The 12,385-nt window shown below is 37.7% G+C and overlaps 1 protein-coding gene across 3 annotated transcripts in view; it reads right to left on the reverse strand.

Moving 5' to 3' along the window:
• Nucleotides 1-12,385, reverse strand: part of LOC145276935 (exostosin-2-like) — a 140,394-nt gene that overhangs the window by 36,555 nt on the left and 91,454 nt on the right. For all 3 annotated transcript variants that reach the window (XM_080128425.1, XM_080128421.1, XM_080128424.1), the window contains exons 7-9: nt 6,072-6,255; nt 4,658-4,721; nt 4,189-4,285 (exon numbers count right to left, since the gene is read on the reverse strand). In XM_080128425.1, coding sequence (XP_079984551.1) covers nt 4,189-4,285; nt 4,658-4,721; nt 6,072-6,255 — 345 coding nt within the window. The remainder of the gene's footprint in view (nt 1-4,188; nt 4,286-4,657; nt 4,722-6,071; nt 6,256-12,385) is intronic.

Consider the following 12,385-nt stretch of genomic DNA (forward strand, 5'->3'; position numbering starts at 1 on the left):
TGTCATCAGCATAGGTGTCAACAAATGATTTTAGTACGTGTTTTGGGAAATCATTGATGTAGATCAAGAAGAGAGTTGGGCCCAGGATGGACCCCTGAGGGATTCCAGCATTAATACTGTGGGCCTCTGATTTCTGCCCATCAACCACTACTCTTATGAGCCTATCAGAGAGAAATGATTTAATGATTAAGAAAACATTTCCAATTATATCGTAGCTGAAATCTTGTGAAGTAGGCCTTTATGCCATACCTTATCGAAGGCCTTTGATATGTCGAGCAATTGCCCTAGAAATGAAGCCTTTGTTGAGAGATTTGCTAATCCTATGAGATATAACCGTTATCACGTCTGCTGTAGATCTAGCAGAACGGAAACCATATTGCGTGTCACTAAGAAGGTTATTTTGGCTGAGGTGATTGACTACCTCTCTATTTAATATGGATTCCAGCAACTTACTCATGACACAGAGGAGACTTATTGGTCTGTATTGAGAGGGAGATGACTTATCACCTGAATTCTTAAATACAGGGCATACTGGTGAGGTTTTCCAGGGTGTTGGGAAGCACTTCTCCTTAAGGCAACGCTTAAACAGTTTGGTAAGTATGGGGGTAAGTTCTAGTTGTAGCTTTTTAACACTATAGAGTTCATTCTTTTTATTTTTTTATTATTATTATAATTATTATCATTATTAGTTTTATTAAAGTTCTGTAAATATATTAAAAAAACGCACTCAGAAAGACACCCATTTATTTTAATATGTTTTGTTAAATTTACGTTCGTTTTGTTACTTACACAAAAAAGTTTTGTGCAAATAGAAAAAAACTTTTTAATCCTTAAAAGTTTTGTAAATATTTAATATTAAAGAAAACGTTTTGTAAATATATATTTTTTCTTTTAAATCGTAAAAAGTTTTCGCAAACATTCAGACATGTCTGCTATTTAACGTGTTTTCAAACAACCAACGGCAATGTCAAGATCAAACAACCGGTGTCACTTGAAATGTGTGCCTATCTGTCTTCTGCTACTGGGGTATCTAATCTTTACTTGGTCCCTAATTTTTAACCATCTGATTAGCTATAGTGTATTAGTCCTTACCGTTTTAATTGCTTTGTTTATTTATTAAATAGTTTAAACCAGGGATTCCCAATGGCGATTAATATGGAGCCCCAAGGTACACAGCAGTTTTAAAGGAAACATAAAAGAAAATTGTAATTTGTGGATCCATGGTATGTAATAAGAGGTCCAAATGAAAATGCTTAACATAAATAACTATACAATAATTATATTGTAAATATATATATATATATTTTTTTTTTATTCAATTTTCACCCCAAACAAGGCACAGTGCCACTTTGAAGCAGGGGGCTACTATCAGGGACTTAATTAGCGGGGTCATTATGAAGGGAGATGCGTAGAAAGATGTTTGTTAACATTACACTTGAACTTCTGCATATCATTGCAGTTGGGAAAGCAGAATCCCGGAAGGGAGTTCCAAAGACCCGCAGTTCTGGGGAAGAAACTATTGGAGTAAAAGGCTTTCTTGCACCTAGGGATCTCTACTGTAAAGGGATGAGACTTAGTAGCTTGTCGGGTTTGTCGGGGGTAGTTACGTTGGGGAGGTACAAGTGTTTGCAGTTTGTCAGAGCATTCACCATTGAAGTATTTGTAGAGCAGGCAGAGGGATGCAACATCTCGTCGATGGGACAGAGGCTGAAGCTTAGATGACAGTTCAGGACCTATCAGGTTGGTGACTCTCTTTTGAACCCTGTCCAGGAGCGAGAGACAAGAAGCAGATGCACCAGCCCAGATGTGACAACAGTACTCCATACATGGGCGAATGGTTGCCTTATAGAGGTATAGGATACTGTCAGGCGTAAGTAGTTTTCTAGCATGGTAGAGGGAGCCAACCTTCCTTGCAGCAGCCTTGGCAATGTTCTCAATGTATCTATTCCAGTTCATATTCCCTGTAAATGTTAGGCCGAGGAGTTTAAAAGAAGTACTTTCAGGTAATGTGTTCTTGGCCATTGCTATTGGTGGTAAAGAAGATTTCTTGTAGTTATTGAAGGAAACAAGCTTAGTCTTAGCAGCATTGAATGTGACCAACCATTTTTGTCCCCATTCCACTACGGATTGGAGGTCATCCTCTAGCGTTTCTGCCATTTCCTTGGATATGTGTTCATTTGTTTTCCCCTCATATCTGTTATAGAGAGTGGTGTCATCGGCAAATATACCCATCTCCGAAACAATTTTATCAGGGAGGTCGTTTATGAATATCAGGAATAATAGAGGTCCAAGGATAGACCCCTGAGGTACTCCCACATTTATGTCGTATTGTTTGGATGTACGAGTGTCGAGGACAACTTTGATTTTTCTAGTACTTAAGAAGGATTTAATTACATTATGAATTCTTCCAGTGATTCCATATGATCTAATTTTCCTTAGAAGACCATCGTGCCATACCCTGTCAAAAGCCTTAGATATATCGAGGGCCACCGCTCTACCCTCCCCTGTTTTATCCAATGAACGGTATATACGTTCAAAAACTACAGTTAAGATATCTGCTGTTGAACGGGCTTGCCTGAATCCATATTGTTTGTCAGTCAGGAGTTTAGCAGCTGTTAGGTGCTGGACTAGGGCTTGATTAACTAAGGACTCAAATATTTTGGCGAAAAGCGGGAGGAGGCTAATGGGGCGATAATTTAGTAGGTCAGTTCTTTCACCAGAATTCTTGAAGACTGGTACCACAGAGGCGGTTTTCCAGCAGTCGGGAAAACAAGATTCGTTAAGGCATTTATTGCAAAGTTTGGACAGAACTGGAGCAACCTCGCCAGAGCATTTTTTTAATAGCACAGCCGGGATGAGATCTGGTCCACATGCTTTTGAGGTGTCTAAGTTTTTTATAACAGCATGTACCTGAGAAGGGGTGATTTTCAAATCGTCTAGTGAGGCGTCTGTTCGCAGAGGAAAATCAGGGAGTGAGTGGTTTACCGAGTTCAGTGTGGAGTTTGAGGCAAACCGACTGGCAAGCAGATTAGCCTTGTCAGTTGCCGTGCAAGCAACCTCATGATCGTTTGATAGTGGGGGAATAGTTGACTGTCCATTATTTACTACGCTGTTGTAGATTTTCCAAAAATCCTGGGTTCCTAATTTCTGTGCTTCGATGCGTTTTCTGGTGGTTTCAGAGTAATCTGTCTTAGCTGTCTCTATCACTCTCTTACAATTATTTCTAGCTTCTATAAACTTCTGTTTATTTGAGCTGGACTTATGTCGGTTGAATCTGCGGAACGCATGCTGCCTTTGACAAATGGCAGCTGCACAAGCAAAAGTAAACCATTGGGGGGAGTGGGGCTTGCTATAGAATTTCCGTGTGGGAACATGTGCTTCAATAGCAGTTTTGAACCATTCAGTGGTCTCATTTGCACACTGTTCCGCTGGAAGAGTAAAGATATTTTGCCATGGGGCATCTCTGATGAGCTCCCTGATGGCTTCCCAGATAATAGTATAAAAATAATATGCAATACAGATCAACCCTGCTTTTTTAGTTAATATGCATTGTACAGCCAGGTTGCAAAAAATATAAATATATATATATATAGAGAGAGAGAGAAAGTCCACAGATGATAAAATAGCTCTCAATAGAACCACAAGCAAAAGAAAGTCAGGAACTCCTGGACTAAACAATTGTAAGAACATGTGTTGGGGTTGATAAAAGCACAAACTGAAGGATTCAGCAATTTATAATTGGCATGAGGTTTTCATTGAATGAGAAAATTGCAAAAAGCAGGCAATTTTAGGTTCTTTTATATAATACTATCAAGGATACTTGACATTGTCTGGAAATGAATAAAGATGCCTGTGTACTTTTGCTACCGGCCCTGATCCCCTATATTACCATTTTCGTTCTTCTTATTTATTTATTTTTTCTCCATAATTGTCAATTACATTAGTTCAGGCGAAATAACTTAAATTATAATTATAGAGTTACCTCCCTTGATTTATTAAATCCAACACTACCTCATTCCACAATCACTAATTTAGGCCGAAATGAACATTTTTGTACTTTTTTTACTTTATTTTATCATAAACTGCTTGAGATCATACTAAATGTAACCACACAATGTATGTAAATGTATTTTTTGTTAATTCTGAGATTCATGGACAACTTTCCCTTATATAAGAGATCAAGTTTACCTGATATCCAAATTCCAGCTCATCAGCCGTCAACATGACAATGTCGTCGTCCAATGCTAAGATGCAATCAGTTTTTATTTCAGTATAAGGGAAAAATCTGAAAGTAAAATTAAAAGATCATTAATTGTTTTTAATTTAATTGTTTCACAAATTATTTCATCTAACTGATATGATTTTTAAAATGATTCAATTTTAAGACAAAATACATTTGTCAATCAATACAGAGTTACCGCCATTTGTTTGGTCAACTTTTACCTTTACAATAATGGGTGAATTAACCATTAACAAATACAGACTTATTTCCCTTTGTCTGGTCTACTTTACTCATTGATTTTAAACTATATGCAAAAACTTTCTTTTTTTATTTCAGTCACATAATTAGTGAAAGTAAAACATAATCCCAGGCAATGCTAGGTAGGGACAACTTGTTACATAATAAAGTTCAAAGAATTAAAGGAAACAAACTTACCTGTTACTCAATTTGTTCTTCCGCGTTCTGACAACTTTTAATGGTTTGTTAATATTAGGCCAATCTGAAATGAAAAATAATTACTAAACAATAGTTTTACATTTTAACATGAAAAATCATCAATGACAGTTTATTTATCTTCTCAGAAGGTTATACACAAGGTTGGAAGGTGGAGAATGAAAAATCACCCTGGCCTACTAAAAATGCCCAAACAAAACCATTGGTATTCCCTGATGAGGGGTACCTCAGGCAATTAGCAATAAATTAAACTGTTCTCAGAAAGCCCTGTAGGGTGGATCCTCTAAAACTGCACAGACCAATACTTCAGCCCAACAAAAGCAAGGTAACCAACTAAAAATATGGTCCACACCCTGTCGGACTGATGGTCAAAGGCCCTTGCTTGACTGGTGTGTACAGGTAACATAAAAGTTCCTATTTTATAGCAAAAATAAATGATAAATATTTAAAGAAAAACAAAACAAAAGATTGGAATTGAACATGATTGCACAATCCGATTCAGTTCAAATCACAGTTCAAATCATAACTCATGTTCACATTTGTGTGTGTGTGTGTGTGTGTGTGTTTGGAACTGAACATCAGGCAATTTTAAATGTTAAAAAATATCTATTCTCATCTGCCTCTCCTGTAGTTGATTGGAGGAGATATACATGCTTTATAATTCCTCCCCAAAATGACTAAAAGTTGGTTGAAAATTAGCTTAAGAAGTGGTCTTTCAGAAAACTTGTATCTTCTTATAATTTAACTTTCTTAGAATTTTGGGAAAAATAACAAACTCTAATAGGCACACAATATTTATATGGTTCAATGAGAGATTATATATATATATATATACACACACACAATTCTTGACAGTATCTGCTCCATAGCACAAAATCAATCAATTATTATATCAATCAGTGAATCTATTTTGCCCTTGACTCATCAAAAGAAATAACAACAATCAATCCATCAAAAGGAAAATAAAGTGTGTTTTGATATGATAAATATCCGAAAATTGGAAGAGAAGCTGTAAATACCTTATATGTTTACATTATGCCATTTTGAATTTAGGAATCATACATCTTTTATGCATCAGTGTTATTTTTTTAAGCACAACAGAAATATTCTAGCACATAACTAATTCTAATCTTTAATTTCTAATTTTTTATTTATTTATTTTTTTTCTATGATCAAATATTGCAATGAAACGAGGTCTTTTTTCCACATTTTATATAATTTAGTGTTAATCAGAGGAATAAATTTGCTCAGATTCCAACACCAAATATTTTGATGATAATGAATAATCAAAAAACTTGTCTTGTAGAAACGGCAAAAAGGGGGAAGACATTTTCAAATAAATACAAACACAAAAAACATAATTTAAATCAAAGACAAAGAATAAAATTTTCCTTACTGATTGGAGGAGATTTATTTTGATTATTCCACACAACCAAAACTTTGGCAAGACTAGGAACACGTGCAACCTGTTGGATTACGTTAAAAAGTGACTCTGGACGATCATAGGTGAGAATGACAGCAGTAAATCCTGGAGACTGGGGAGTTATGAAGGGCAAAAAAAGTGGATTGGAAGCTCCAAACTGAAAAAGAAAATTAAACATAAAAGAAACATAAAAATAATAAAAGCAAATTCTTTTCTTTAGAAGATCGTCTTTCAATTAAATTTATCAGAGGAGTTTGGTGAGAATTTATGAAATTAGTTCTATATAACTGCGATTTTTAACCAAAAATAATGAAAAATCTGTATGATGTATGTACCTGTGATGAAACAAAAATATATTTAAAAAATTATGTAAATTGATCAAGTAGTTTTATTTTTATAAAGAAAATCACTTTTAAGCAATTAATGGGAATTCATAGGCATTACAACATAAATCTTGCAAGTTTGAATTACTGCGTTACCTTCTTTTGTCTTTTTTGAAATTGCTTTAAAAAATTGTGGACAAGACAGACATTTTTCTGTTACTCATAAAATTTGATTTTCTTCTTTAAAAATAAAATTACCTGATTAATTTACATAATTTTTTGGAATATATTTTCATTTTGTAACGGGTACATACATCATAAAGTTTTTTTTTTTTTTAATATAGGGAGAATTCTGGATAGGAATCATGACTGCAGTTTGAAATATTAGATAAGCATGGAAACAGACTAGTAAAAATCCATATACAAACACATCATTAAAGCTGAACAAAAATATTTCAAGCAATTTAGTGTAAGTTTTTTTTCCCACCTCATGTTGTCATTTTCCCTAGCTTCATTGTATAAAATGCTGAGTTCTACTTAATAAAGCTTATTTATATTAAATGAATATGGTTGAACAAATCAACCAAAAGATTTTAATTCAGTTTTAATGATGTGCTTTTATCCTTATTTTCACAAGTTTGTTGCCATGCTTATCAACTATTCTATAAATTAATTTTCAATTTTGTCTGAAATTTACATATTTTAACTCTGCAGTTTTCATCGTGTATATAAGATAGGTAACTTAATAAAATTATTACATGATAAAAACACTGCACGCATACTTGATCGTATGTATTAGGTTGGTGCAAAAATAATGTTTTTTGACTTGAAGTTGAATGTCAAAAAACATTATTTTTGCACCAACCTAATATACATAAACAAAGTAAAGTAAATAAATATTGTTTTGTTAGTTGTGAATTGGAAACATCTTTGTAGTATAAAAGAACCACAAACAGAAATTAAATTCAAGTAGTATATAAACTAGTCTTGTTGCCTGTTAAAAACAGTCAAAAGTTATAAATTTAGAATGAATACTTAACGTCAAATTGATGGTTGAATATAGTTTAATTTATGCTCATTTTTTTGTATTATAAATACTTTGTTTGTTGTTGTGTCAGCGTTCACCGTGGGTCAATTGAGCCACCTCCTCCAACTGAATTCTCTGCATCTCATATAGACATTGCACAGGCATGTTGGTTTAAAGCTGCAGTCGATATCAGGTCCAGCCATTACCAGCACAGAGTGTGACCAAACTATTGGAGACATCTCGAAAGGATGGTCTGTTTGAGGAATGGTATCCGGCAGCATGAAGGGTTCGTAGCATTTGGGATAAATTGGTGCCAGCGAACCCAAAGGATACGGTGTAGACATTGGTGATCAAAAACTTCCAGGTTTTTCATCTGTGTAGGAGAATGATGTGGACAAGAGCTTGGTATATTCAATTTTTTGTACCAAGTTTGATTTCATTTCTGGACCAGAGTCAGGTGTGAAGGCTGCAGAAGGCGACACAGGCATGGTTGATACGGTTGCCAATATCCTCTTCACCTTGGCCTGTTGCGGTGATAATAGAGCCCAAGTATTGGAAACTTTGGACCTCTTCAAGGATTTCTTCATCGAGGAAAATTGGTTGCGAATTGTTTGGGGAGAATCCAGCCGCTAGTAATTTTATCTTTGTTGCATTGATCTTCAATTCTTATCTTTAAAGCAAAAATCTGCACCTGAGTAATGGCTGTTTGAATGTCATCAAAGCTTTTATCTAGGATAGCTAGATCATCAGCATAGTCAAGATCAGAGATGGCTCACCGTGACACCTGGGAAATTGGCTAGAGAGTTGGAGGTGATTCATTCAATAACATAGTTTAAGAGAACACAGTCTGGATGGACTCTTGTGCATATTTCAAAGAAGTTAGTCTCTTGACCGTATGTGCGAACCTTTGTGTGTGGATCGATATACAGCTTTGATCAAGTTCAGCAGTTTTGGCGGGATGCCGTTTGCCTGCATTATCTGCCAAAGAGCTCCACAGTCGACCAAATGAAAGGCAGCAGCAAAGTCGGTGAAGTACACAAGTGTTTTCTGCTGAAAGCTCCAGCAATGTTCAAGGATTCGGCATAGTGTAAAAATCTGATGCAGCCACAGCCCAGATGGAATCCGCATTGATCGGGTCTAGTTCTGGTGTCACATTATCTCTGAAGCCCCTTCAGTAATATAGAAGCAAAGATTTTAGCAGCAATATTGATGAGTCTTATTCAGCAGTAGTTACTGCAGCAGCGTTTGTCTCCCTTTTTGAAGAAAGGGAGCAGAACTACATTACTCCAGTTTTGGAGAAGTTTTTCAATTTTCCACACACGGGAGATGAGATGATCTGATGAAGAATAGGGCCCACTGAGTCTGGTGCATTTTAAAAGATTTCAGCAGGGATGCCATCCTCTCCGGTCGCTTGTTGTTTTTTTTTTTTTCAGTTTTTTGATGACATCAATTTGCGCCATTGGCAATTGCATCTTCGAGTATAATCAAGCAAAAGAATTTTGTCTAGGTTATACAATGACCACGACGTAATTACTGTAAGAAATTTCATGGCAGATTAATAATTCCAAATGAATCCTAATTAAGTTCGACTTTTTAATGGTAATCGCACCAGTAGAATTTTTAGAAGTAGAATTCGTTTTTATTTTTAGAAGGAGTTTCTAGGGAATATGAAATTCTCAAGCGGTCCTCAAACTCACATGTATATTATTGTTGAAGGAGGTTGACTTTTGGAGCTCGGTTTTAAGGCGCCAAACATTTGCCCTTCATACCCTCCAATTTATATGGGATAGGAGTTGGACTGGCAGAGGTGAGCAGATTGCACACGCCTACATGAACTATTTTGTAGATTAGTGAGAGCGCTTCCCCACTGCTCAACTCGGGCATTTTAGACCTTTTTGAAGCACATACTTGCTTGCTGCAGATGATGATGATTGGTACAATTAACTTGCCTCCTCCCTTGAGGCTTGCATTCACAAATATCCGTGGGCTTAGAACTAATTTAGCTGATGTCGAAGCATTTCTCCTAACAAATACCCCGGATATCTTAGCACTAAGTGAGACTAACCTACACTCCTCCATCCCCTCTAACTACTTTAACATGCCTGGATATCTCCCACTCTGCCGTAAGGACTCTGACAGACATATGCACGGACTTGGAGTTTACATTCGTAATACCCTTCCCTTGACTAGAGAAACAAACCTAGAAACGGATGATCAAGCCTTTATGTGCTTTAGACTAATCATGCAACACAACATTAGCTACTTTTACTTTCTCTACCGCTCTCCCTCGACCCAAGACTGCACCATAATAAACAAAGTATCTGACAGCATAGACACAGCACTCTCCTTCGACACTAGCGCCCAAGTACATGTATTTGGCGACTTTAATGTCCATCACAAAAACTGGCTTGGATTCTCTACTTGCACAGATGCAGCAGGCAGCGCAACTCATAGCTTCTCTGTATCTCACTCCCTATCGCAAATTGTTACTTTTCCAACCCGCTTCCCTGATCAGGAAGAACAACACGCATCACTATTAGATCTGTTTTTGACCACAGTTCCTGATGATTGTGTAACGAAAGCCGACAGCCCACTTGGGAACGCTGATCATGCGGTGATAATGGTTGAAATCGCCCTAAACTCTAGACCCAAAACTGAAGAGCCAGTGCTCAAAACAACGAGATATTATAAAAAGGCTGACTGGGAAGCTATCAGAGATCTTATCAGAGACGCCCCATGGGGAAATATTTTTTCTCTTCCTGCTGAACAGTGTGCAACCGAGACCACTGAATGGTTCAAAACTGCAATCGAAGCGCATGTTCCCATGCGGAAATTCTATAGCAAGCCCCACTCTCCCCAATGGTTTACTTCGACTTGCACAACTGCCATTGCTCAAAGGCAGCATGCATTCCGCAGGTTTAACCGACATAAGTCCGGTTCAAACAGACAGAAGTACATAGAAGCTAGAAGTAACGTTAAGAAAGAAATAGCGACAGCTAAGAGGGAATTTACGGAAACCACTAAAAAACGCATCGAAGCACAAAAACTAGGAACTCGTGACTTCTGGAAAATCTACAACAGTGTAGTAAATAATGGGCAATCAACAATTCCCCCACTAACTAACAATCACGAGGTTCTTTGCTCAGCAACCGAGAAGGCTAACATGCTTGCCAGTCGATTTGCCTCAAACTCCACACTGGACCCTCTAAACCACCCCCTACCTCAATTTCCTATGCGGACAGATGCCACGCTAGACGATCTGAAAATCACCCCTGCTCAGGTGCATGCTATCATAAAAAACCTTGACACTTCCAAAGCATGTGGACCCGACCTCATCCCAGCTGTGCTATTAAAAAAGTGCTCAGCCGAAGTAGCTCCAGTTCTCTCCAAACTCTACAACAAATGCCTTAATGAATCTTGCTTTCTGAGCTGTTGGAAAACTGCTTCTGTAGTACCAGTATTCAAGAATTCTGGCGAAAGAACTGACCCATTAAATTATCGCCCTATTAGCCTCCTCCCACTTTTTGCCAAAATATTTGAGACCTTAATTAACCATGCTCTAGTCCAGCACCTTACAGATGCTAAACTTCTGACCGACCATCAATATGGATTTAGACAAGCCCGTTCCACGGCAGACATCCTCACTGTAATCTCTGAACGCATATACCATTCACTGGACAAAGCAGGAGAGGGCAGAGCGGTAGCTCTAGATATATCTAAGGCTTTTGACAGGGTATGGCATGAGGGTCTCCTCAGGAAGATTAGATCTTACGGTATCACTGGTAGAATACTTAGCATAATTAAATCCTTCTTAGATAAGAGAAAAATCCAGGTTGTCCTCGACAGTCGTACATCTAAACAATATGATATAAATGTGGGAGTGCCCCAGGGATCTATCCTTGGACCTCTGCTGTTCCTGATATTCATAAATGACCTCCCCGACAAAATTGCCTCTGAGATGGGTATATATGCTGATGACACCACACTCTATAGCAGGCACGACAGGAAAACAAATGAACATATATCTAAAGTAATGGCAGAAACACTAGAGGATGACCTCCAATCAGTAGTGGAATGGGGACAAAAATGGATGGTAACGTTCAATGCCACCAAGACAAAACTGGTTTCATTCAATAATTACAAGAAACCTTCTCTACCACCTATAGCAATGGCCAACGACTCTTTATCTGAGAGTACGTCTCTCAAGCTCCTTGGCCTAACGTTCACAGGAAACATGAGTTGGAACAATTACATCGAGGGCATTGCCAGGGCCGCTGCAAGGAAGGTGGGCTCTCTCTACCGTGCTAGAAAACTTCTAACACCCGAAAGTATCCTGTACCTCTATAAGGCCACTATTCGCCCATGTATGGAGTATTGCTGTCATATTTGGGCCGGTGCATCGGCTACTAGTCTCTCGCTCCTTGACAGGGTTCAAAAGAGAGTCGCAAATCTGATAGGCCCTAAACTGGCATCTAAACTTCAGCCTCTGTCCCATCGTCGAAACGTTGCATCCCTCTGCCTGTTCTACAAGTATTATAATGGTGAATGCTCTGAAGAACTGCAAGCACTTGTGCCCCCACAACGTGAACACCCTCGACAGACCCGACAAGCTGCAAAATCCCACCCCCACACTGTAGAGATCCCTAGATGTAAAAGATCTTTCTACTCCAGTAGTTTCTTCCCCAGAACAGCTAGACTTTGGAATTCCATTCCAGGTCACTGCTTCCCCAACTGTACTGACATGCATAAGTTCAAGTGCAACATGAACCAACATCTCGCTGCCCTAATCCCTACATAGTACCCCAGTAGAGGTTTCCCCTGATAGTAGCCCCCTACACCAAAGTGGCAATGTGCCTTGTTTGGAGTGAAAATGCAATAAAAAAAAAAAAAAAAAAAATGCAATGATCATGACAATGATGATGGTGGGTACAATTAAA

This window comes from Euprymna scolopes, chromosome 5, assembly GCF_053919585.1.
Source record: "Euprymna scolopes isolate OS-2025 chromosome 5, ASM5391958v1, whole genome shotgun sequence".
In the NCBI taxonomy this organism is placed as follows: Eukaryota; Metazoa; Mollusca; class Cephalopoda; order Sepiida; family Sepiolidae; genus Euprymna; species Euprymna scolopes.